Consider the following 27,415-nt stretch of genomic DNA (forward strand, 5'->3'; position numbering starts at 1 on the left):
TCCGTCTTGTCCAGCTTAAAATTCTCCACCGTGTCTACGTGACGGGCCCTCGTTTAGTTCCGATGGGTTTCTCTGAAGACGGGCTCTGTAGGCGCGGCTGTGGGCTCAGCGCCACTTTTCTCCATGTTCTCTTGGAGTGCCGTAAGGCTGCGGAGTATTGGCGCCGGGTGCATGCTGTCATGGAATGTGTCACTGGGGTCGCCCTGTTGCCTGAGGTTCGCCGATGTGTGCTGAACGTGTGGGAGCCTAACGATTATAATGCGGCTCAGACTCGGTGGGCGGCCCTTGGGAACATGGTTGCTAAGAGGGACATCGCACAGCTTTGGGGTTCCCGGCGGCCTCCCACCGTGTCAGTATGGAAGGAGAACATGGACTGGTGCATGTGCAGAGAGGAGACTGTATGTGGCCCGGGGTAAGCCGGGGGCGTTGGGTAGAATTTAGGGCCAGTGGAACGCATACCGTGGGAACATCTGCACACCCCCCCTCGTGGACTCATCTGATGCTGCCTTGTCCCCCTGATCCTGAGGTTCCCGGACTATTGCATTTCACCTGTAGATGGTTGTGGCTCTCCCGTCGCCCCCTCCTCCCCCTTGATCATCCTCATTGACCACCCGAGGGTGGAGTTGGAACTGTGTGGTCCCCCAGCCGTGGTTAGACGCCTCTTTTTCGATGGTTTCCGCCTTGTCTTTTGGTGTTATTTTATTTTTCCTTTTTGGTTTGTATTTCTAAAATGTATGTATCCGGATAACTTCTGAGGTGCACTCGGTACTTTGTCAATTCGGCTGAGCCCCAGGGGGCCCATTGCTTCCTTGATGTTGTTGAACATGTATATATTAGCAGCCGGCCCTGGTGGTTGTAGGCCCATGTTTGTATTGAGTTTTTATGTGCAATAAAGGTTTTTCAAAAAAAAACACAAAAAAAAAAAATAGACCTAGACCGCATGCTGTACCAACGGAATTTTTTGTTGAATGTATAAGGATCTCACTTTGTGAAAACTTTTTTCTCTGTATCAACAATTAAAAGGCGTTGCAATGGGGGCTCTTTATGCCCCGGATATAGCGAATATCTAGGTTTCTGATATTGAACATAAATACATTTACAACACACTGAATCCATTTACAGCCAACATTACATGTTGGCAAGATATATAGACGTCTTTTTAATTTGGAAAAGCAGCAAGGAACTTTTATATGAATTTCATAACTGGATTATTTCCAGAAATTCGAATTTGAAATTCACATTAGATTTTGATAATCAACACATGTACTTCCTTTACATTACAATAAAAGTAGGTATAGATAACACACTGTATACCACTTTATTTACCAAGCCAACAGCGCGAAATACCCTCCTAAAATATGATGGTCATTATCCGCAGTCATTAAGGGATGGACTCCCCTTTGGGCAGTTTCTCCGTCTACGGAGGAACTGTTCCAGGAGGGAAGACTGTTTTTTTTAAGCCAAAAAACTGAAGGAGAAATTACATTCACGAGGGTACCCCAAATAAACTACTCAAAAAAAAAAAAAAATCACTTAAGAGGGCATGGTACAATGATCGGAATGCCTTGCTAGAGGTAAAACAGAAGACGATAAAACCCCTGTTGGTGTGTGTCCCCACTTTTGGGACTGCCACTAACAGGATCAAAAGAAATTGTGAAAAAACACTGGACCCTGTTGGCGTCACTTCCAGAATTGATTGAAGAACCATTATTCTCCTTCAAGAGGGGCACAAACTTAAAAGATAGATTAGTCCATGCTTACAAAATGCCGGAGCAGAATATAGTTGATAACATGAGACAGCTTGTACCTGTAATTGGTCATTACAAGGGTAACAATTGTGCAGCATGTTAGAGTACCATCAACCTAAAATTCTTTGAACTAAATGGAGAGAAGATTTTGGTAAAATCTTTCTCTAATTGCAACAGCAACAATGTTGTCTATTGTATTCAGTGCCCTTGTGGCCTGAAATACATAGGCAAAACGACACAAATGGTCAAGAAACGCATTTTGCAACATCAGTCTAGAATTAGATGCAAGGTTGAGAATGCTCCACTTGTTGATCATTACACTCGATTGAAACATACAGAGAAAGACATGTGGTGGGTAATAGAAGTAGTGAGACCTACCATTAGACAGTCGAATATGGATCGGATACTTACAATAAAAAAAGAATTGCTGGATCGGTCGTGCTGATAACATAAGACAGGGTCTGAATTCTGCCACGGAATGGCACACCCTAGCATGTTTGGCATAAAACTGAATGTACATCTAGTCTCTGTACAACTAGATTTTGAGTAGAAATTGTAGCTAATACCATCATGCTCATCTACTGTTAAATATGATGAGGTCTACGATATAACATTAAGATAGTTGTTGGATTTCTTCAGTTCCATCTATTGTATATTCCGGTTAAATTATAAATGCTGCAATATATAATAGAGATACATAAACTGTGTCTGTTATAGCTAGACAAATGTTTCGAAATCACAAACATTTAATTATCATGTTTAAAACTTTATGGGTAATTACAATTTTTCGGTGAGTTTGTGCATGTATGTACAGGCTATGGTACTTGGTTCTGACGATATTTGTTTTGATATAGTGAACATCGCTTTGGTCAGAACGACATAGCTGCAGGGGTGTGGAAATTTCAAAAAAATCTACTTGGCCAGGGGACAAAATGTTACACAAATCTACTTGTCCTGGGAAGGTAACTGCTTGCCCCACCTACTCCATAAATCACTATGGTAGGTCTGCACGGAGAGACCCTGCACTGCAATCAGTGCAACATACTGTGCAATATATATTTCAAGTGCAAGTCCAATTATGCAGTGCATGGTCATGCACTCTTAAATGCAACTCTTCTGGCTGGCTGTACAGCATGTGTGCAGATGTCAGTGTGCACTGCACTCAATTATCAACTATTTTGCATGTAACACATTTTCATATGTAGAGAAATAGTACCTAGAGGCAGAGGGCAGACTGCATTTCTTGAAGTGTTTTTGGCACAGTCCAGACTGTCGAAATATGAACCTCTAGGACAGAAGGGTGTTCTCCATCATGGGGCCAACTCATAGCTGTCCAGCTTCAAAAATCCTCAGATGTGATGCGCTGATAAACGTGTGGATGGGAATAACTGCACTTCTTGGAAGAGTTTATGAAGGTTCATGGGGCAGCAAAATCATGTAGCAGATACACAAGAGGCAGGTGTGATGTTATTATATTATGGTGCACTCACTGCTACATCTCCACATTCTTCTCCCACACAAAGAGCATATGCAGCACTGACAGTAGCTGTACAGGGTTCTCTCTTGCAATTAGTAATGGCTGCAGCAGAGTAAGCTTCCCTAACATGAAGAGGTGCTGCGCAGATCAGCAATGGGTGTTCAAGTTTGTCTCCTTCAGGTATGTAGGACATGTAGCAGTCACGCAGCTGAAAAGCAAGTGTTAGTCTCACAGCGAAGGTAAGGAGTGTTAAGTTGAAAAGACAAATCTAGAAGTGGAAAGCTGAGCATCATTGAGACGGGGACTAGTGAGTAACTGCAACCACTCAACATTTCATGTCACACCCATGGCAGCAAGTCCCGAATACTGTATTCAAAGAGCAGTGGGAGTGCAGCGGTGGTAGCAGGCCCAGTGTACAAGGCTGGAGAAGGTGCTGTCTGCTCAGTGGTTGAAGTGCATTAAAAAAAAAATATGGGAAGTGTGATGCTGAACGAAATGGGGGAGGCAAGGGGAGTGAATCTGGGGGCAGGGTAAAACAAAATACTTTAACTTTTTGTGGTCTTTCACCTTCAGGTAACTACATGTATAATAATGGACAGCTTTCATTGAAATTAAAGTTATGTTGATCAGTGGGAAATGCGGTATCAGACATTATGAAACCTCTATTAGTTCATGCACTGACCAAACCATGAACATTTAGCACAGCAGGCAGGAATCTCTGACAGACCATCCTAAACACAGGCACCCTCATGTGCAGACTGCATATGCATCCCTATGCACGGGTGGCTGTGCAAGTTTTGCTGCAGATTTCTCAAGCTAGCCACAGGCAGCCGTCTTGCAGGTCACTGAACTCCACCAGAGACAACATCAAACTGTCAAAGAGCTGGGTCAACCCTTGACTACCTGGGGTAGAGGTGGAGGCTGTGAGGTGCCTCGCCACCGGGTCTCTGCTGAAAAAGGTTGTGGTCACCGGAGGTGGAAGGGGTGGGTTCTGCTCACATGCAATGAAACAGCTCTGTATCCGCGGGCCTGTCTTGGAGGCTTTGATGCACCTAGTAGTGACACAGTGAACCAGTGACAATGTGGGGTTATGACCCTGAAAACCCCCAAAAATCATTTCTGTAGTCAGAATAAAAAATAATGTGGAGGGGCAAGTGCAGGCATCGAGAGGGATTTTGGGCTGGGCATGAGGTTCTGGGGCGACAATAGGGGGTAGAACAGGCTAAACATTCTTCATGTACCTCTAATGTAACCAAGCATTGAGGGCTCTTTGCCTAAATAGAGCTTGAGAAAATCTGATCACAGGCAAACTGTGCCACTTTCTGATTACAGCCTCCATTACTGATAGGACAGTTAAGGATGTCGAAAGTCTGCTGCAGTGATATGTTTGTAACCTACGTGCCATAGATAGATAGGAGTATGGTAGTTTGGTGGGCTTTTGAACCTGCTACCACATACAAGGTAAAAAGAGACCTGCAGCACCCCTGCTCCGATTCCACTGGGTTAGATCAGCAGGCTGAGTTTTTCTTCAGTGATCTGTTTGCAATGTGCCCGTCTCAGGCTCCAAAGCCAGTATGCTAGTTTGAAGGTTTGATGTGAGAGAGAGAGACAGAGTGAGAGAGTGAGAGAGAGACTCGACAGAGTGAGAGAGAGAGAGACAGAGTGACACTAGTGAGCATGTATTAGTGCAAGGAGGTGTGGAGTTGTTGGCATCTTTATTGCATGTTTAGTAGTTGATATATAACTTAACTCCCTGGAGCAACAGGAAGGATTAAAGAGAACATTTTTATAACCGCAGGAACACTCTAACTTGAGGTACTTTAGCAAAAAACAAATTGTGTGCGTGGAGTCTGTGAAGAGGTTGCGAGGACTAGTGGTTAGTCGGGCATTACTGGGTTTTGCACTCATGTGCAGTTCGTGTTGATATTTTTCAGTTAGTTTATGACACACACATTCTGAGCAGCAGGGAGCAAGAGAGGGTCGTTTGAGAGCTGAATATAACTAAGGTGTGCAGATTACAAGACTGAAAGGAGTAAATTTCACTATGACAAAGTACTGGAATTCGGCTGCTGCAAGGCGATTAGTGACTCAGAGCTCATGGACACGCTACTACAGAGTGCTGGGGTGTCTCTTGCAAATGCTGCATGGCTCCTGTGCAAGCCAACATGCAGGACATTCTGTCCCAGGGGAGTGTTAGGGGTAATTGGCCAATTTTCTATTCTATAAATTCCACCAGTTCCGTTGTAGCTTGTAAATACACAATAGTTACAACTGACGTTAGAGCACTAGTGGGAAATGCTTTTCTTTGTTGTCTCCTGGAAGAAAGCAGACAATGTGTGCCCCCTGAACGCGCAACATGTAATGTGCCAGGCGTCCTCTGATTGAACTGATGTGGTTTGACCCCTACAGTTAAACTGCAAGTAATGAGCTGCGAGAAACATCTTAGGAGGGGGTTTGGGGAGAAAGAGACAGGGCCGAAAGGCGCTTGCAGCACATGGCTGCACGAAGCAGTCACGATCCAAGCAGTTATTTAATAATGTTGTTACACAGGCACATGTTCTGAAAAATAGCAGAAAAACAAGGCGAAGGAGAGAGAACGAGACTAATACTATTAACTCGTGTCACATTGTGTGCAATGTGAGGCGCATATTATATTAGCCCACCAATGAATGAGTGTCCGATTCGGGACACTGGAATTTCTCTTTGTCTTTACATATATTATGTAACAGCACACAGCAGCTCACTGTTCACCACCTCGATTCTCATCCGGGCAAAAAGTAGCCGACTTCGATCAGGCACTTTGCAGGTAACGGATAGCAGTTTCTGTTGCACTCTTATAAAGGAAATTAATACAATTCACATTTCCGCCCACCACTTTTAATATTCACCAGCTTTCACAGGCAATATGCGGTAAAACAAACAGATTGCTCGTTTGCTCTAATGCAACCGATGCAGGAATTTTAAACGTTTACGCCCCAGTACAATTCTTTAACACCACATTTAGTATAATATGAGTCGCTGCATAGTTGAGCTCCACTTAAAAAGCAGTCCGCTCCAAACCCCAAGTTAGCGCGCTCTGTTTTCTCTTGTGGAATCTGAACAGGGCACTCGGTAATGCCGTTATTTTTACTTCAATCCGCTGAGCTCTCAGCAGGATGTGTGCATTGCCTCTTCCCTTCGCGATCAGCAAGATAAAGTTAACTGTATTTCTACCCCCCGTATGCCGCAAGCTCACTTGGCTTTAGCCTGTAAACATTAATGCCCCCCTGCCTCCTCACACCAGTTTCAGGTCGCGCCACCATCAGCGAGATATTTGTGCTATCCTCCTGTGTTAAAACGTCCACCCCATTGATCGGCAAGACACCCGATTGCTGAGATTGCCGCTTGTTGAGACTGAAGTTTCAGTCTCGCAGCCAATCACTGGCTAGAGCCCAGCCATGGGCTGCTAGCCAATCAGAGGCCTCAAAATCGTTTGCAGCTCCCTGCCAGCCTTTCTGATTGGCTGTGAGACCCAGAGTGTCCACAGCCTGTATCATGTACGCGATTTAATGTCTAGTTGTCCGTAGGACAAAATAGACATTACATCTTCTTGCCGGAGGTAAAAATCAACATGGTTCGGGCGTCGGGCGATATGATTTCCCCACCCCTGTAGCTGTGATACAAATTTTTCTGTTTTCATTGGCGCACGTATCACTAAAATAATCATTTTGATTTTTACATATGTACTGTAGGATAAGGTTTTTTTTCATTGATTAATATATTCTAGGTGAAAACAAAGTTTCAAACAACTCTTTTAACAGTCATGCTACTTCCATCTAGCCTTGTGGCAAATGACGAGTTCTCTTTGAATGGGGTGAGGCAGGTTAAGATGGCCGCCACATTTCATCAAGGTTTCTCGCCTTCCACATTTCAGGGATTCCAAACACGTGGTTTCCTGCTCCCGCTGACTTCATAAATGTTAAACGCTATCAGCTCGCGTTTGTTTCCCTTTGTATGGACTGACGTTAGCTTCCTCATCGTCCAGCAAACAATGTAAGTAGAACTTTGGTGTTTTAGAGCCAGTATGTCTCAACTCAATCCTTGTCACAGAATTTTTCATTTAACTCGCGAGGACTAGAGGTTTGGATTAATTGATCCACGAATTCGATACACTAGTTTATTTACTATAGATAATTGTATCTGCACTAAGTAATATGTGGTGGTTACAATTAGGTTTCATTATTAGTTGAATTCCTCAATTTTTAGGTCGAGGGCAGAACCGGAAGTCGGGAGATTTAATGACTTGGAGAAGAGGGGCTTGAACCCGCCCCTCTTCTCCCCTGTTCTCCATTGGCTGGCCTCTTGAATGCTGGCCAGCCACTGGAGAAGAGGTCAGTCACTCCGATCAGGCCCCGTCTTTTTCGGATCGGGGGGCGTGTTTTTTGCAGAAAGTCTCTTTATCTCCTTGGAGGAGAGAAAAGACAAACACGCCCCCGAACCCGAAAATGCCGCTGCCTTTCTCCGAGGCATTTCTGGCTGACCTCGGAGAAAGGCGGCGGTGTTCAAGGCTTCCTCTCCCCCTGCATTCTGGAAGATTTTCCCGAAAATAACTAAAATTTACAATTGTAAAATGTCAGATGCTTCTATAACAATTGCATTTTTAATCTCCTGCCTTCTCCATCGGCACAGATGATAATAAAAATAAAAAAAATAAAAAATTTAATCGGGCACGCACTGAACCAGGGAGGTCAGAGAAAAGGGTGCTCTCAGATGCAACCCTTAAAGCACGCGCTGCACGTCGGTCTGGACAGGTACTTACTTCAAAAGCCGTCAAATTCCTCAAACGACAGCCCTCCGGCCACAGGATGCTTATTAAACGGAGCAGGGCGGCTCGAACCAGTTCATGGACAACCCCGAAGGCGCTGGTGCAAGTTGTAACAGAAAGCGCGTTCTTTGGGGCCTACATGCATGCACGGCTGGCGTCATACATGTTCCGTCCGAATGTCCATTCTCTGGTCTGACGTCACCAGTGAGGCCCTCCCTGCAGAGGCGCAGAAACCGTAATTCATTGTAGCCACCAGATTTCCGGAAGTAGTGACTACTGCAGGTACGCGAGCAGGATTGTACACAAAATTACGCGAGTGTAATTGCGCATAGGATTACGCCTGCGTGAATGCGCACTAAAACTACATTTGCACTGTTGGAAATACTCCACTCCCACACCGGAAAGGGTGGTGGTAACGGGGTCTCTCCAGACATACACAGTGGTAGCTTGGATCGAGTGGTCAGGAATCAGGCACCGTGCTAAGCATACGTCATACCCATACAATAACCATGCGTGCATCCGTTCCAAAAACGACTACACCGTAAAAATTATGAAAATATCCGTTTATCTTCTTTTTCTCTTAGTTACTGATTAAATAAATAATAACACAATCACCATATACAAGGCTTTTTAGATAGTGCAGGTCAAATAAATACTGTCTTAAGGATTCAATAAATAGGGGTGATCATAAATAACTAAGGCATAAATATAAGTGCAATACATACAGGCAATTAAATATTCTGAGGCAATAAATACTGCAAACCAATAAATATTGTGCGACAATAAATACTGTGGAACAATAAATAAGTTAAATACAATGCTCTCAATAAATAATTAAAAGCTGACAGTGACACTTCTAGAATCAGATCACATTTGAGATTACTATGGGCTGATTTGACCCAGGCACAGCTTGTGGTTAGGTGGATGGCTTGAGGGTGTCTGCTCCCTGGCTTGGACAAGGCGGAGGCCTAAACTGAGGTAGATCAAGGGGGGGAATTCTAGAGACCTGGCTCTCTCACTCTACACAACCCCTCTGAATTAGTCTCAGCTCACCCCTGGCACAATCAAGCTGGTTCCAGCACCTCTTTAGCCCCTAGGGTAGTCTCTCAGGATTCCACAGGGCCTTAGGCGCCCTCTATTCCACTTACTGCCCTTATTCTGAAGCTCCGACGCCGCTGGAGTCGTGTCGACGCCGTGAGGCGGTTCCGGTTCGATGTCGGCGGCCTCGGCACAATGTCAGTTCTTGACGACGCCGGTAGGCGGTTCCGGATCGATGTCGGCGGCCTCGGCTCGATCTCGACCTCCGATTCGATGACGTCGGGCAGTCTTGGCTCGATGTCGACTTCGGGCGGCTCCGGTCCGATGGAGACCTCAGGTTCGATGACGTCGGCCGGCCTTGGCTCGATGTCGACTTCCGGCGGCTCCGGAGTGCGATCCCCACTCCCGACCTCCGATGCTCCTCTCCTCAGGTTCCGGCGACTCCGGAGTGCGACCTCACTCCCGACCTCCGGTGTTCTGGAAGGTGCTAGTAGGTTCCAGTGGGTCCTGATGATGTCACAGGTGGCCACCATTTTGTGCTCCAGGCCCTCAGACAGAAGTTCCAGGGGTAGATAAAATGGCTCCCTAAATCTGCAGCAACACTAAAAAATCTGGTGGTTCCCAAAAAGGAAAAATACCAACAGGGTTGGAGGCAAAAGTGGGACAAAATAAATAATGATGAGGAGGGACCACCCAAAGGGCTGACAGGTCTAACATGCACGTACTGTTTTTTTTCTCCAAGAGGAAATATTTTCTCCAAACAGAAGTCTTCCCCCCCCCCCCCCCCCGTACCCCAAATTTCGGGGGAGTTCACCGCCCCTTCCCACAGTGGAAAAGGATTTACTTCTCTGGTAGGAGTAACTCTCCAACCTTTTTCAAGGTAGGATGGACTGACAAAAAGGTTGACAATAGCCACAAACTCACAAGTTTGAAGGTGTGCACAAACTCTACGGGGCAGTCCCACCCTGGCATGCCCACTCCTCATGCATGCGAGAAGAGTTACTCCTACATGGCATCGCACCACGGTGATACAATATTATATGTGACTACATTGATTTTATAGTGCAAAATCATATTTTGCACGTGTAGATCAAGCCACTTGCAGAGGTGAAATGGCTTCGTGAATCCAGCCCCTATTGTCTGCAGGCGGAAACTTAAGGGTACCCCAATACTACACCAAAGTAACACTACGTATTGGGGTACTCTCAGTGCTTTAAATAGGCCGGTACTGTGTGCTGGCACTTTAATTTTGAAAGGGAGAGTACCGGCACTTCTCATAAACAAGCAGGTACTCTGAGTACAGAGTACCTGCACTTCTCTTTTTACATTTCAAGTACTAGGGACTCTTACGTCCCTGAAGACAGGGTGACACTTAGTTGTGGTTGATGCCTTCCAGGTAGGGGGTGGGACAGAGGAGCAGATATCGAGTACCACTTACTGCTCACCCCACTCACACACTAAATTGGCTTAGCACTGCTAATAGCACCAAGGTCACATTTGAGTCAGTAGCGTAGCCGTGGTGCCATATGTCCAAATACATGCAAGTAAATTGGATTCGCTTCCCCTGATTTGACACCGAAAAAAAACCAAGCACAAATCGGTGTGAAGTGGCCTCCTCACACCACTGGGCCCCGGTGTACTGCACCCGCTGCACTGTTGACAGCTTACAGCGGATCTCGAAGGACAGACTTCCTATTCTTTTGTTGTTCTAAAACATAGGGAGGCCTCAAAATAAAGGAACTCCCGCTCTAAATTACTAAATAAAAACACAACATTCACACGGTCTCGTTAAAAATACTTCCCAGAATGCATCAGGTTGGATTACAAACGAGGAGGTTTGGAAATGAAGCTTTACTTCTATACAATAGCCATCTTTTCCAACGGGTGATGGTTTTATGGTAATACCAAGTTTAAATAAAATGTTCAAAATCATCTTTCACACAACGCTAGCCAGAAATGTCCTGTGCTCAACAAGCTGCGATTGGAAAACACCATCGGGGAATGTCCTTGGGCCGGCAAGGTCACACCCAGGCGGCTTCAGTTTGGGACAGCGCCTGGAGCTTTTCAATTCAGGCAACAAAACACTGCAGCTTGGTTGGAGACAAAACCACACGTCTGCCAGTGTGCTAGCAAGTGTGGAACGGCCCCCCCTTGCAAAGCCAATATTTCACCGCTGTGTGCAGTAAATGTGAGCAATGCTCAGAGCCTCTGGGTCCCGGTGTCACTGCACCTGCCGCACCAGCTATACTCCCGCCATCTACTTCTGCTGGGACCTCACATCTGGGGTCAGAGCTGTGGGCGAAGGCCCGCAGGAGACAGGGCGGTGCACAATGACCACACAGAAGGTTTATTTTTAAAAAAGAGGCACTATATATAATAAGGCCCTGGCAGCCTTCAATTTTCGTTCCACTGCTGGAAAAAAACAAGAGGGCGAGGTGGCCAGACACAGCTGGGGCCAGAAAGAGACTCGGATTAAAAACCCACATCTGGGCATTTAGGGAGCTGCCAAAAAGCAATTTAAAGGAATGCTTCCCTGCGGCGAGTTCCTGTGCTGCGGTCGCTATATAGATAAGTCATTCAGTGTTGAACAAACATTGCCGATTTGAAAACTCTTCACTTATCTCAGTAAATTGTCTATTTCTATGTTTGCTGCCACGCCCTCTAATACATAGGACTAGGCCTGGGCGTTTAGTTTGTGGAGTTCCCAAAAACTCCACCTCGCTACGTGGACTTCCGCAAGTGGCGGAACGTTAGACCGCACCGTTCGCACTGATTTTTTACACCAGGTGTTTGTCCCACGCTGGAAAATTAGCGCGAAAAATACAATGAGCAGTGCCAGGGGGCGCTGCTTCTTTCCGCCGCTCGAGTAGATGGTCTACTCTAGCAGCAGCTTCCTCAGCGCGAACGCAAGGTTTCTCAGCGCGAACGCAAGGTTTCTCAGCGCGAACGCAAGGTTTCTCAACGCGAACGCAAGGTTTCTCAAGGCGAACGCAAGGTTTCTCAAGGCGAACGCAAGGTTTCTCAAGGCGAACGCAAGGTTTCTCAAGGCGAACGCAAGGTTTCTCAAGGCGAACGCAAGGTTTCTCAAGGCGAACGCAAGGTTTCTCAAGGCGAACGCAAGGTTTCTCAAGGCGAACGCAAGGTTGCTCAGCGCGTGCGGTCATGACCATCTGCGGCTGCCTGCGTGGAGAAATCTTGCCGGGAGGTGGTCTGGAGTAAACTTTTAAACGCTCGCCAACTTAACACTGGTGAGTGCAAGCGAGGTAAAAACTCCGCTACTCGGAGCAGAGTTTTTGGAACACCGTATGCTGAGGGGAGTGGGAAAAATACCGCGATATGAGTGGAATTTCATGCGTCCAGGCCTACAAAGGACTTATTACTTAAATATTCAATTCCCCCAGCTTTCTGTCGGGCAGCAGTGCATCCTGGGATGAGTGACATTTTTAATGACAACCTCTTCAAGAAGTCTACTCTTTCTCAGAACTGATAAGTAGCCCATGTAGAACTCAACTTGCCTTAGCCAAGTGGGTCTTTTCAGAACACAACTATAACGGCAACCACGGATGTAATATGCCTTTAATTCTGACTAAAACATTAGGAAACTAGCATTTACAATGCAATGGTCTTTGCATTGGTAAAGTTAGAGCTATTGGCATTGCTCATGACATTATTTTTGTTTATGTTTTTGTTTTTAAAACATTTAAAGAAACTGCATTGTCATGAGCTATGCTAATAGCTCTAACTTTAACAATGCCGAGACCGTTGCATTGTAAATGCTTGTTTACCAATATGTTCATGGCTCCCGAATCAAGACTGGAAGCATCTTTAATAGCAATGACCTTAGATAAGTCAATGTCTCGTTTTTTTAAATCTTTGAATATTTAAATTAGTGAAATAAGTCATGAATTCTCTGTAGTGCAACGATTATAAATATCTAAAAGGTCTCTTTTATCGGGACCCTAAAATATATCGATGTCATGTGACAATAATGTGAACTTAGCCTAAACTCGACATCTTGAGATAAGTTATCACTATCTCTCCCTTGTGAGATACAATACATATGAGTGACAAATGTATGATGTTGGTTTACAGTGTTGTGACACAGCTAAGAAATCAAAAGTGGAGGGGTCACACCCCCGGTTTGAAATTACCGCCAGTAATCTGAATTGACCTGGATCTGTTGATCTGGTAGGTCTTGGATATAATCTATAAATAGCCATACTTTATATACGATACTGACATTATTCAGTTTAATATATGTTGGTATTCTCTGCTAGTTACAGCAGCGAGAACGACTTGTCCACGATAAAGATTATTCGGGTTGAGCTTAATCAATAAAGTAAGCATGACGATTCTATGCTACAGCATACGTTTAATTCACACTAAAGCATGCCTTTATTCTTTCACCTGGAATATATACAAATTATAATACTGTATATAATGTTGGTGTTAGTGGGTAGCTATTCACAAAAAAAGAAAAAAAGATTGCTCTTCACACATGGGTTATCTTGATCAACTACTGTATTGAATGGTGAGAGAACAATTATGTTTGCATTGATATAACTAATTGCATTAGGTTTATATAGGGGTCTTTTTATGCAATACCTACTGTCCTGAAGATGGTCTGACGGATTGATGTCATCTAAGACCGAAACGTCGACTCCATCATCTATTTCCGCAATATTCATTATTTTCAGTTGACTTTTTTTCTCATTATGAGATATGTCTGTTGATTCTATTGGAATAGATGTTTTTTCGTGAAATGTGGACAAGACTTAGTGTTATAAAGAAGACACTCTGAAGCAGGTAAGTTCAAGCGTCTTTATTCTGTCATCCACTCTCCGCAACTGACAGCCTGTCGAACATTCCATGGTGATCTCTGGAGGAACGTTCCAAGAGGGAGGAGGGGGCAGGGGAGATAGAGGAAGCTACCACTAGGGAAAGAAAAGAGAAGAACACCACAGAGGAAAGTACCAGGGGAAAAAGAGATTACAACACATCTCCCTACGTAGGGAAAGGGAAAACCAGGGGAAAAGGAAGAGGTGAGAGGGTACAAGGAACCTGTGAAGTAAAGCTTAAACGTATCAGTAACATGGAAACCCCTGGGCCTGGAAGGCGGGGAGCGCCCAGAAGTAAAAGGAAGAAGAAAACGCCCCGTTACATTTTAAGAAACAATTCTTACCTACATCCATATTGTTGGTACAAGCTAGATGAGCGAGATTTTTGATACAAAGCATTGACATCCGAATGGGGTCACTGTGGGATTGTCAGACAGATTACAAATATTCTGTGCAGGCAAGTAAGAAAATGGAATACCCATCCTAAACAACAACGAAATAGAAAGAAGGAGACAGAGAGAAGAGAGGAAGGAACTACGAAATAGAGAAAGAACAGACGTGCCAAAGACAACCCCCAAACATACACACTGGCCAGGCAGGCCAGAAAGGAAGGAAGAATAAGGCATGACGCAAAGTATACACCAGCATACCTACAGACAGACACAATGAGGAGGGAATAACAGATCTCCTCCTGAACAGGGAATGAAAAGAATGAAAATGCGAACGAGGGAAGGCTGGAGACACAGGACGACAACAAGCAATGTAAATCCAGATACCAAGGATGAAAATCATGTATGACATCACGAGGAAAGCTGAACAAAGAGGAAAACAGAGAAAAGGAAAAGTAGATACACACAGTATAACTAATACTTCCCCCATTTTCAATTAGACACTAACAATACAATTGAAACATTTCGTTATACAAAACAGCAAAGTAACTGAATGTAGAAGGACAATAACAGCCAATGGGAATGAAACCCATGACCGTCCACTACTCCTATGAAAGAGTGTGAGGAGCACTGTAAATGGGACTGTGAACCATAGTGTGAAAGCCCGTGAAGGGACAACCCCCATGCCGAGGTCACATGTAGTGCAGAGAAGAAATGGGTCTAATACCCATAAGACGCATCCTGTGTGAGGGTAGTAAAGTAAATGTAAATGGGAATGTAACCCATAGGACGGTACCCGGTGTAAGGGTACCTGTGTAAAAGTAGATGGGAACGTGACCCATGCTACGGTGCCCTGTGTAAGGGTGAGAACCGTGTGTAGCCCATGTAGGCAAGAATATGTGGGCAAAAGGGGCTAGTACCCATTCCCAAACAAGAGTATATGGGCAAATGGGGCTAGTACACATTCCCATCCCTGTGTAGGGAAACAAAGTGTAAATAAGTACACAAGAGACAAAACTGCACAATGAGCCCCTGTAGGTGAATGCTCTTTTCCAAGAACGAAAAAAAATGGACTGAATAAATCCCCCCGAACAATACCATGCAGGATATGAAGGGAAAAAGTAATGCCATAATGTAAAACACTACAATCAAAAACATGCATGCATGTGGGGAAAAAAAACATATAAAACTATCATTTGTGGACAGTAAGCGTTATTAATGTGCAGGTCACCATAATGAAATTCAAAGTGAGCAAAATTTGCCTGTAGGGAATGCGCCACAGATATGACAAACTGAATGAAATCAACTCACGTCACATGTTAGTAATATTTAAATGTTCCTCAGATGAGCCCGGACTCACAGTAAACATGGTGACAACAATGTGGTTTAAATATAAAGAAAACGAAATGCGGCTGATACCTGGCACTAAATCCAGATTGGAAATGCGGGAGAAACCAAGTCCACCGTAATCCCTGTAGATGCCAATCCAAAAATGGCGGAACACACGGAATGCCGTGCAGGATGGCTCCCGTCGCACTTGTGCGCCCAACTGTGTCACCATGAGCATTCAGGCGTAGCGATGAGGCTGACATAATAAAGGATCTACGAAGAGACACGCGCGGCAGCCAGCTTGAGGTAAAGTGAGTGCGCACATTATTTAAACTGTCAAACTAACGGTTATAATGGCACAACAGTAGTAGAAGTGCCGTCATAACTTACCACACAGTGAGGATTACCCAAACAACACACTCCAGCTGGCAATGAAGAGACCACTGAGCACGTAGAAAATGTAGGAAATGTCCAGTGACAGAAGGCACTCTACAAAGAGAAACTGATGCCTGAGCTAGATGAGATACACCACGAAAGTCAGTCACAGAAAACCTTCGGTGACAGGAACACTTTCTGTAAGCATGACACACAACTCACCAACACTGCTCCCTCAGCATAACGTAAGCATGGAATAAGGTGCCCGAAAATTTCTTGCAATGCCAAGTTAGAAAGTCAGTCACGTATTTGCCCAGGGAGACTGGCATGATCAAAACCGCTCGTAGAAAGTATATTTCTGGCAATAAGTAGAATTGATGAAACTGAGGTGGTGCAGCGACGTGGAAACACCCAAACTCGTGTTACCTCAGCATTATAGATGACATCCATCTCAGTAAGAGGCAGCAGCTGTGGGGAACCACAGAGGCTAAGCAGTAAGTAAGCAGCAAACACTGTGTTGTAGACAGGAAACATTTGCGCTGGGTCACATGGTGTAGAAGCTTGATGGGGAAAAACATACTTCCCAAAAATGTTGATAAGCAGAAGGAGAGTGGGCTATTAGTTGAATCACTGGAATCAATATTAAGATTCAAAGTCCAAAATGGGTAGCGTAGATGTGCACAAGGTCACACAGCGTAGGCAGAAGAATGACTCCAGTACATGCCGCTTGTAATGGTAAAAATCATGGTCGTGGAGTGTGTGCCACAGAGTGCATCAGCGTGATAGAGATGAATGTTTTTCCATTAAAGTAGAAGTGGAAAAAGGCACAAAGTGTAGTTGTTTCACCTTAGTCCAAAAAGCGTAAAACAGATGAGCACAGCACGCCTGGGCTAGGGCTGGCCGATGGTGAGGCCACTGGTGGGGTTGTAAGGCATAGTGCTTCATCCTACCTGTGTAGTCTTCTTTTCTTTTCATGGTAGTTTCTTGAGAGAGACTTGTTCTGCTGAAGAAATCCACACTGGGAAAGCTCAAACTGCGCAGGCTCAAGGAATGCACACAGTCCAAAGACACCACAGAGAAGGACCACCCATGTGCGCAGGACCACCACTACCTCCCGTCGACTTCTGAGGGAGAGCGGCAATTTTCTGCTCAAGCTCACCGAGGAACGGACGCTGGGATATGCAGAGGCCGTGACAGAAAACCTGCCAAAGCAAGCAGACACTGCACAAGGAAGAACCGACAGGTAACACCTGCAGTTTCCACTGGTGAAGGCCACTCACGAACTGTGGTGGTCCGACAACAGCAACACTCAGCAACAGTTCATAATGGAGATGAAAACAGAGAAGAGGGGCACTAGGGCAGCACCTCACAGCAGAGCACGTAGGATCCACGATGGTCTTGAAATAAACTCAGGAGACTTCTGCGACCTTAGTCAAGGAACTTTGGAAAGCCCCAACTCTACGTCCTCACAGGCACTGAACCGAGGAATAATCCATCCGAAATGCAGAAAGGAGAGAGCACTGAAAGGGGAGATGACAGGAATGGCCCCCTTCGCCAACACGTCGCCAGAGTTATAAAGAAGACACTCTGAAGCAGGTAAGTTCAAGCGTCTTTATTCTGTCATCCACTCTCCGCAACTGACAGCCTGTCGAACATTCCATGGTGAACTCTGGAGGAACGTCCAAGAGGGAGGAGGGGGCGGGGGAGAGAGAGAGGAAGCTACCACTAGGGAAAGAAAAGAGAAGAACACCACAGAGGAAAGTACCAGGGGAAAAAGAGAGATTACAACACTTAAGTTTTCCTTTTTCATGATTTATTGCTGAATCAATTGTTCATTTGTACTCCTTTTAATTGGATTTACATATAAAAACATTTGTGTATATTTCACAAAAAGATATTCCCGTGTGTGTGTGCTTTATATATTTAATGATTGATTCAGTTAATTGACATTTGGGCTGGTGTTTTTATTCAACTCACCCGTAAAGAAAGTTTTAAAATTAATAATTAGAGAATTTGCTTGAAGTAAAATCCCTTGTAGGCACTTTGACCTGTTATTATATACAAACCAGGCAAACATGTGACGGATTGCAAATCTTATCACCCGATTTCTCTCCTCTCGGCTGAGGCTAAAATATTGGCCAAGATATTGGTCAACAGCCTTCTCCCGTATCTGACCGGATTGGTGCATCCGGGCCAGTCTGGGTTCAAGCCAGGCCGCAATACGGCCTTAAATCTTCGCCGTTTGAATGGGGTTTTGGGACGAATAGATAAAGAAAGATGCCATTTTGCTGTCACTTGACGCAACAATGGCTTTTGGCACCATTGAATGGGAATTCCTTTTCGCAGTCTTGGTCCGAATGGGGTTCGGCCCCAAATTCATTAAATGGGTCAGACTCCTTTATTCCCAGCCGACTGCGCAGGTGGTGGTCAATAACCACGTATCAAAATAGTTTCCACTGCAACGGGGTACCAGGCAGGGATGCCCCCGGTCCCCCCTTCTTTTTGCGCTAGTTCTCGAACCTTTGGCGGTTTGGATCAGGGGAGATCTGATGATTAGAGGGCTTAAATGGACCAATGACCATGAAGACCGTATTTCCCTATACGCGGACAATATCCTTCTTTACCGAGCCTCACCCACAAGATCTCTCAACCAAACCCTAAATATCTTCCGGGTATTTGGAGCCCATTCTGGATACACGATCAACTGGTCCAAGTCGCAGTTGTACGTCCTCTGGGGGGACCCACACGCAACCCGAGGGGTTATAATATACCAGTGGCTCCACAGGGTTTTAAATACCTAGACATTTTTATTACCCCAGACCCGGTCTTGTTCCATGAGTCTAACCTACTCCCTCCATTGACTCGCCTCCGCTCAGACGTTAAACACTGGCAGTCTCCTCCCCTTACTCTTCTGGGACGGGTGGCCCTTTGTAAAATGTTAGCACTACCACCCTTCCTGTACGTGATACAGAACTCACCCAACACGATTCCTGATGCGTACTTCACAGGATTGGAGGCCACGGCGCGTGAACTACTCTAGGAGGGCCGTGCCCCACGGATCGCCATCAATAAGTTGACGATGGGTTGGTATGATGGGGGCATTGCATTGCCGGATATTAGGCTCTACTAACAGGCTTCTCAATTGATGGCCTTCAATAAGTGGGCACATGGTGAGCATGATGACCCGAACTTTCGTACCGATCGCTGGCTTTTGGGAAGGGGTGGTTATAATCGGGCCCTCAAACCCACGCGGGCTTCACCTTACTGGGCCCACCGGCGCATACGGTGGAGATCTGGCATGGATTCAATAAGAAATGGGGCTGGAATAACACTCAAAGGCCACCCCACTCTGGGAACCCGACATGTTGGGCCATCTTAGTCAGTGCCCTGGATTTGATAAGTGGGACATGATCGGGATCTCATCGGTGGGCGACATGTGGGTGAAAGGTAAGCTAGCAACATTCGAAGATATGCAGGCCAAATACCACCTAGCACACACAGAGGCTTAAGATCAGCCACGAGATTGCTGCTGCTCTGCCAAAAGATGGCCCTTTGGCTACATCCACCCCTTTGGAGGATAGACTGTTACTTGACCCTATGCCTTCAAAGGCCATATCCCTCACATACAAGAAGCTTCCGAACAATCGACCAGACCCCATGACCCGATTGCGCCGGGGAGAGGACCTGGGAGAGATCGAGGATAAGGACTGCGCTTGGTGCAACTAAAAATCCTACAGAATGTATTTTGACGCTCGCACACTGTTCAAAATGGGAAGACAACCTGACCCTCTGTGCCTTCGGCGCTGTAATCTGCCAGGCACCTTTTTTCACATAATGTGGGAATGTCCCAAAATGCAAACATATTGGGGGAACATTACAAAACAGATGGGGAGGGCGTGTGGTAAACCTGTGAAGGCTGCCTCTCAGCTCTGTCTGCTCAACATATGGGATGACACTGATCTTACACAAGCAGAACAGGATTGGGCTTCAACGGGTTGGTCAATTGCGAAACGCAATATTGCCCAGAAATGGGGAGCGGAGGCGGCCCCGGGCGATAGATATGGATAGGGCAATGATTGCCGAAAAAGATGTTTTCAAGCATAGAGGGTACCCTAAAAAAAAAAAATGGGACCATAAGTGGGGGAGGTGGAATAAATACAGAGGAGACTTGTGTGTATCCCCTACCATTGAGCTACAGCGAGATCGACGCCTCATGCTGGAGGTCTCAGGATTTGAAGAAACACTCCCGCCCTGATGTGAATATCACGCTTGCTCTATAGTATGTCACCGAAAGGGATGGGACTCTTATTGCGTATGACTATGTGCCCAGGTGCGGATTGTTGCCTAGCATTTATGTTATTCACATGTATGTGGGGAGGCGGTGTGGTGGACCATGCTCAATTCATACAATATTTGTCTTGCTTTCACGATGGACAAACATGCAGACTTGCTAATGCGCTGTACCATGTCTTTTTCTTTTTGCCTAATAAAGATTGTTTATAAAAAATAAAAAAATAAAAAATAAAAAAAAAAAGGTAGAGAGAAAGCAGCTAGGCTGGGGTCCTGGATAGCAGGATCCCAGCCAGTCTAAGTCAAAAACAGTGAAACATCAGTAAAAGGTGGGAGAAACTATAAGAAGCAGATACTACTCTCCTACACAGTGGTAAGGATTCATCTGCTGTTTCCAAGGACTAGGTGGGGCAAACTATACCTCTGCACAGTAAGCAGCTGAAGTTCAGCTTTGATGAAATGGTGTTTAGGTGATGCTAGTTTTGGCTAGGGCAATGGTTTTTAACTTGTGGTCTGGGGACTCCTGGGGGTCTTCAAAGCCTACTCAGGGGTTCCTTAACTAATAGGAAAAATAAATAAAATTAACAGCTTCATAAAGTGTAAATAAAATGTTTTGCAAATGTGAAGAAGTTGGAAACTGGAGGCTAAAACAAGTATGTTAACAGCTTCAAATTGATTCGTGGGAGCAGAACAAGTGCATCAAACAATATCTGAAGGATGATGAGATGCTTCAACTGAATTTAGAAAAGGCTCCAATCTTGCCTTTAAAATTTATATATTTTTTATATTAGTTTGCAAACTAAATGAATAATTTAATTATTTGCGAATCTGTTTGATGAATGCTTGATTCTATATTTTTTGTGCAGTTCAAATCATTGAAAATGCTATGGCCAGGGTCCCCCACTTCCAGTAAAGACTCAGTGGAGGTCCCGGATTCCAATAATGATTCAGTGGGGTCCCTGTAGTGATTAAGTGGGGGTCCACTGGGCTAAGGTATGTCTGAAGCGGAGATACTACCATTAAACAAGATTGTATATGTCTTAATGGTGCTGCTCTAAGGCAATCAATTGTGGTGGTATTCTGAAAAACTATTCTAGCACCTCATGGGAAACCCCTTGATGCTAAGCTTACCAAACTGGCAGGAATCACAACAGCCCCCATGCTCCTAGATTCCCAAATACTCCTGATGGGGAAACAATGTTTACCACACAGTACCAATATCTGGTAAGTTAATATATCTATCCATCTATCGATCTATCTAGATGGATAAATCTAGATGGATATAGATATCTATACATCTATATCTTTCACTTAGCGGATATACGCTTAGATTTTCGGTGTAAAGGCATGTGTGGGAGAGGCATACGAGTGGTAAAGACATGCCTGGCTAAGGCATTCTGTGGTACCTTAATGCATCCCTCCTGATGCCCTAGCCCCCTGCCAACAAGAGTCTTTACTGCTTCACCCCTCCTTGCTCCCTCCCCTCCATCAGGCATCTTTACTTGCTCAATTCCTCTTCCAGCACCGATATTTGCCCACTCCACCTTCTTTCTGAAGCACTCCACCACCCCCTGATTGCCCAAGGCTCTCCAGTCTTCCACTGTCTCCACCCAGAAGTGAGGATCAGGAGGTTAAGTCAACTGTTTGAGGGACAGGACGTCCTCAAAAGTCAGAATGGTAGTGCTGAGCTGAAGGTAAATAAAAAGGTGAAAGGGTCGTCTATATTGCCCACCCCTGCTAAAAAGCTGGCTTTGCGACAAAGAAGGTAATTCTTATCCAACACGTAGCCATCTGTGGATGATGCCCATTGCTCACTCCTGGTAAAATGTTGGCCTCGCATAAGTGGTACTGTATTGTAACTTGTGGGCACCCAGCTCACGGTGCCCACCCATTTTAAAACGCTCGCCATGGCACAAAGGTGACAATTCCCACAATATTGTGGGCATCCATGTAATGGTGGCACCCATCTCTGGTATAATGCCAGTCCTAACTAAACAGTGGTTATTCTGGACATAGTGCGCATCCATGACTCATTGGCACCCACACATGGTGTAGTGGTAGTCCAGGAGGTATGGTCGCAATTCTTGCCGCATTGAAGGCATCCACTGCACAATGGGTCTTGACCATTCCATGCTGTATGACAAGGCACACTAGCCGTAATCCACAGAACACAGCTTCCAAAGCACAGTGGTTTTCCGGCAGTAAAAAAGGTACTTATGATCATATTTTGACCACCCACTGCACAATGGTTGCCGTTCATGTCAATGTGGGCATCAATTGGCCCCATACCTGCTATAATTCTGGCCCATTCGTTGTGATGGTACTTTTCAGCTTGTTATGGGTAGGCATGACATGGAAGAGCTTACACTAGGGTAATACTGACCCTGGTTTAATAGTGATAATTTCTGTCAGTTCAGTTCAGTTCAAAATGCTTTATTCGGCATGTATATACAGCCACATAGCAAACATACAATAAAAAAAACAACAAATATAGACAGGAGTATAGGCCAATTACATGAGTAAATAAAAACAGAATTATGGTACTATCCCCACAAATTAATTATGATACCATCCCCATAAAAAAGCCAATGCATGATGGAATGAACAATATAAAACAGATAAAATAGTTCTAGTAGGCTTCATAATTAATATGTCCAAAAAACTAACAAGCCGATTAATATGCAAGATATGCAAAGTAAAGTGCAATTCGCTGTTCTGAGCATGTGCAAAAGTCGCTTACAATGCTTGATAAAGTGACAGTGCAACTTGCAAGACAATGAACAATATAAAACAGATAAGATAATTCTGATAGGCTTTATAATTAATATTTCTGGAAAACTAACGTGCCGGTTAATGTGCAAAATATGCAAGATAAAGTGCAATTCGCTGTTCTGGACAATTTCTGTCATATTAGCCACGGAATTACAGAGCCAAGGCACAATGGTAAATTTTGAATACAGTAAAGTTAAAGCAAGCTTAGAGAAGACATGTACTAATGAAAGTTAACTTTTACGTATACGTGCTTTGCTAATCCGCTCTCCGAAATCTAGAACAAAAACTTCTTTGCAAATGCTCAGATTTGGGGACATGGTTGGGCAAGATGAAGCCTACTGAATTTGGTAATCATTGTTTTAACTCTTGGTGCAATGTCACAGTCAGTACTTTTTACTGTTGTATTCAGTGGTATAAACTTGGCTGTGTGGCAGTGTCATTTTCCATGGTATCTACTGAGCCTTACCTAGCACGATTTAGGGAGAATGGGCACAATGAATTGAGAAATCTCTTCACATCAACGTTTCTGAGGCACCAATTAGGGACAAACAAAAGAACAGGAATGACCAAGAACTTTCCTCACCTTGAGCACCAGAAACTACAGTCCATCTCACATGCTTAATTCTACAAACAGCAGTTCTTTAACCGTTGCTAATAAATTATTCTCCAAATTTCTAATGGTAGGCCTGTCTTCACTTTTCACACTTAAGTGTGTGAATCTCCACTTTTAACTCCTAGAAATAAAGGCAATATATTTCCATTGACTGGATAGTTTCTCTTCTCCCCCATCTTGTGCCATGCTCAACTAGGGGCATCCAAAGAGGTTCTCTTTGCTTTTGAAATTAATATGGGGGCTAAACAGCATAAGACATCTACAGAATCTCCTTTTTGAAGTTTTCATTATATTCCCTGTACATTTTCTCACATTGCTATAATAACAATGTTGTTGCTGCCTTCAAGCGCTGCCTAAATCTCTAGATATTTCTCATTATGTGCATAGAGCCATATACACTTCCAACCCTAAGCTGATCAGCTGTTCTTGCTGAAGGGGTGGTCTAGTGGTAGTTGAACAGTGGACTAACGGTTTACCCAATCTCTTGCCTGCCAAAGTCTCCAAAGGGAACACAAGAAAATGTTTCTTTCTACAGTGTTGCATCCTCAGAACGCATGCCATCTCAAAAATGTTCCTGTACATTCCTATAACTGCATGAAATCAGTATACTTCCAAATGTTGCCTCTTTCTTAAATGACACTTTCCACTCCTTGCACGCCTCAGATCTCCGAACACAGCATACTCTGACAATTGTTCGCCTTGATCTCCATTAATGCATTTCTGCAAATTGCACACACCTCATTTCAAATCTCAAGACACACTACTCTGTAATACACATGCATAACCCCTAGTGCATTTATTTGTCTCAACCATGTGCAAGAACTCACATACTCCCATAATAATGATCACGCTTAATTTATTCCAACACAACGAAACTTGTAAAAGCATAGAATGGCCTCCTTGCGAGCACAAGATTAATCCTAGTAATGTACAATTACTAATAAACATTGGATAAACCACTAGGTTGCTGTCTGACCTAAAGCGCTTCAGTGCCTGCTCAGGTGCAGCAATGCAATTACAATAGGATTAAAGAAGGCTAGCCTGAGACAGTGCAACAAGCTTTAATGTGATGGGGTGTACTGACAGGGCTCACTGTTCTTGCCTCTTCTAATGCTGTGAAAGGAAGGGTTGGGGGTCATATCTTTACAATGGGAAGGGTCAGCATGACAGGAGCAATTCCCTGAGATCTAGCATTGCGACCATCCTTAATATGGTAAGGAGTGTTGGTAGGGCTCACTGTACTTGCATCTTCTAATGCTGTTAAAGGAAGGGTTGGGGGTCATATCTCTGCAATGCCACGAAGGGTCAGCAGAATTGGATCAAGCTGCCTGTCCACCTTTGAGAGCCTGAGCACGGCTTGGGAAGTGAACCCTTGCTTATATTTTGCCTTCCAGCCTTGAATGCCATTTCACATCCTTCCTCCTTCAAGCAGTACATTTGTCAAGCAGAGTTATATAAAATGCATGGCTACTGCATTTGTGAAGAATTCCCATTCTTGCCCTTTAAGTATCTTTTTACTCATTCAACATAGCCTGGTGCATCTAGCTGTTTGGTTTACTGGGCCTGCTCTAATTCCTCCCCTTTTTGGGTGACCCACTGCCCCAATGGCTAAACTGTTTAGCCCTTATTATAAATTATTCATCTGTCTTTCACATATTCTCACCCATCACACCGCCAAGGCGCTTTGTCCCATAACATGTTAACCATACCTCAGTGATCAGTACATATGGCAACATTTCTCATGTAGGCTCAAAATAAAAACAATACCGTCCCAACAAACACATTATACCTTGCTATCCATGTGGGCAAGCTCTACAGCTCCCTCCCACCCTCTCCCCCATAGAGATAGTGTTATACAAATGCTTCAATACAAAGTATGGATACAATAAGAGAACATTCATAAGACACACAAATACTAGTAAGGTGGCATGCACAGAAGGGCACACTTACTAATATTTCACACAATACAACGCAATAGCTTCCTGCCCAAAAACAATCCTAAGCGGCATATTCCTCTTTCCACGCCTAGTCGGCGAACGTGTAAAGGTGAAATAAAACTCTAAAAAATAAATAAATTTACATGGGATGCCCCTCGTTGAAGGGATTACAAATTACGCTTCTTCAATCACGCCCCTTTCAAGAAGCTCGCCGCCCCCACCCTAAAATCGTTGTTCATCCCGTACATAAACGAACCCCCGCTTGGCATCGATAAACGGATGGCACAATTTTACCCTCTCATAGACTGGCACACAAACGACAAACCCTTCAGATCCACACTATTCCAGGCCCTGGTTACCAACTAACAGATTTAAACACCGGAAAAGAGAAGCCGAAAACGCAACGCTAGTCCTCACCACCTCCCTCCACATATCCCAGAAACATATATCGAATAGTTGTGATGTCCACGGTGTTTGTAAAGGGATCACACAACGCGCCCGACCCTTTCTCACCGCTCGAGGGGTGCAGGCACAGCCTTCTGTGAACGGCCAGTTGGAGTAAGTCTTCTCCCGGTAATGTTGTAAGTACAGCTGCCACTGGGGAGGAAGAGAGGCGCCTGGGATAGAGGTCGCGTCCACCATCATTGAGGGGCAGCCAGCCTGGAATGTAGGAGCACGGTCGGCTCAGTTAGGGAGACTGCTCGCGCCGATACCACCGTTGTGGGTGCCAGGCAGGTTACTTGCTCCGGGAAAGGTGGGACAGTAGCCGGCTTATACGAAAGAGGTCACGCTTGATGAATTGCCAGAAACTGGAGACGCACATACACAATTCAAACTGTTTGGCGCTTTTACAACGTCATCGCGTTTCTGTGCGTTCTGTTGAAATCGGAGTCAGGTTAGTTGACAGACATCCAGACTGCGCATGATTGCAAAGCATAACGGCTGATGGGAAATGTAGTTTCCGGTCACCTGTAATATGAATCAGGAACCGAGTCCGACTGGTGGCCTGCACACATACCTCATGCAAAATGTCTGATGGAAAGTTTGTTCCTGCGGATATAACCATGTGGTCTTTGGTGCGCAGTTGAGTTCTAATATATTATGTGTATTGGCACGTATTATCTTTAGTTGCTTACAATGTATTCCGATTTTTAGCGATCTGACCATTTATAAATTGGAAAGAATTAAACGAAGGGAAAAGAATAGAGGTCTGCTGACTTTGTTACAGGGGAACTAACTAGGTTTGAGTTTCGGCGTTAGCTCAACATTCTGTGACTCTGAGTAAATCACCTAATCTCCCTGTTCTTACAAAAAGTTGAATGTGCCCTTGTGTAATGTAACTGGTGGTGCTAATGTATAGCGCTCCAATACCTTCGGGACGAGTTCACGTTATATAAAACTTCAAAGAAAAGAAAAAACAGCATTTAAAATGCAACAGGGCTCCCATTTGTTGGACTTGGAGTTTTTGGCATTATGTTGCAGGGTGCAGTACCATATGTGGCCAAAAGAGGTCCCCTGGGAATTAAACAATGAGTTCTTCCAAAGTGCTAATGCAAACCATATAGTAAGGACACATCTAAAAGGGCCAGTCCTGATGGGAGGTTACAACAGAAGACAGGGTGCTACTAAGGAGGGACTAATAAGCCTCTTAACAAATCGTCACAGCAGCCAATTCAAAAGATAGGCGGAGAGTGGGCAGAGCTTCAAGTCCATACCTGAATACTGCATGCCAGGCGCTGCCCAGGCTCGACCTAAAAAGAAGTCGCTGGCTCCCTGCAGTGTTCTTGGAAATGTTCTTGGAAAGC

The 27,415-nt window shown here is 44.7% G+C and overlaps 1 protein-coding gene across 1 annotated transcript in view; it reads right to left on the reverse strand.

Annotated features, from left to right (window-relative positions):
• Positions 1-26,481, reverse strand: part of BIRC5 (baculoviral IAP repeat containing 5) — a 116,935-nt gene extending 90,454 nt beyond the window's left edge. Inside the window, exon 1 of the mRNA XM_085614425.1 lies at positions 26,124-26,481. Coding sequence (XP_085470551.1) covers positions 26,124-26,255 — 132 coding nt within the window. The 5' untranslated portion in view covers positions 26,256-26,481. The remainder of the gene's footprint in view (positions 1-26,123) is intronic.
• Between the last annotated feature and the right edge of the window lie 934 nt (positions 26,482-27,415).

The sequence above is a fragment of the Triturus cristatus genome, chromosome 7 (genome assembly GCF_964204655.1).
Source record: "Triturus cristatus chromosome 7, aTriCri1.1, whole genome shotgun sequence".
In the NCBI taxonomy this organism is placed as follows: Eukaryota; Metazoa; Chordata; class Amphibia; order Caudata; family Salamandridae; genus Triturus; species Triturus cristatus.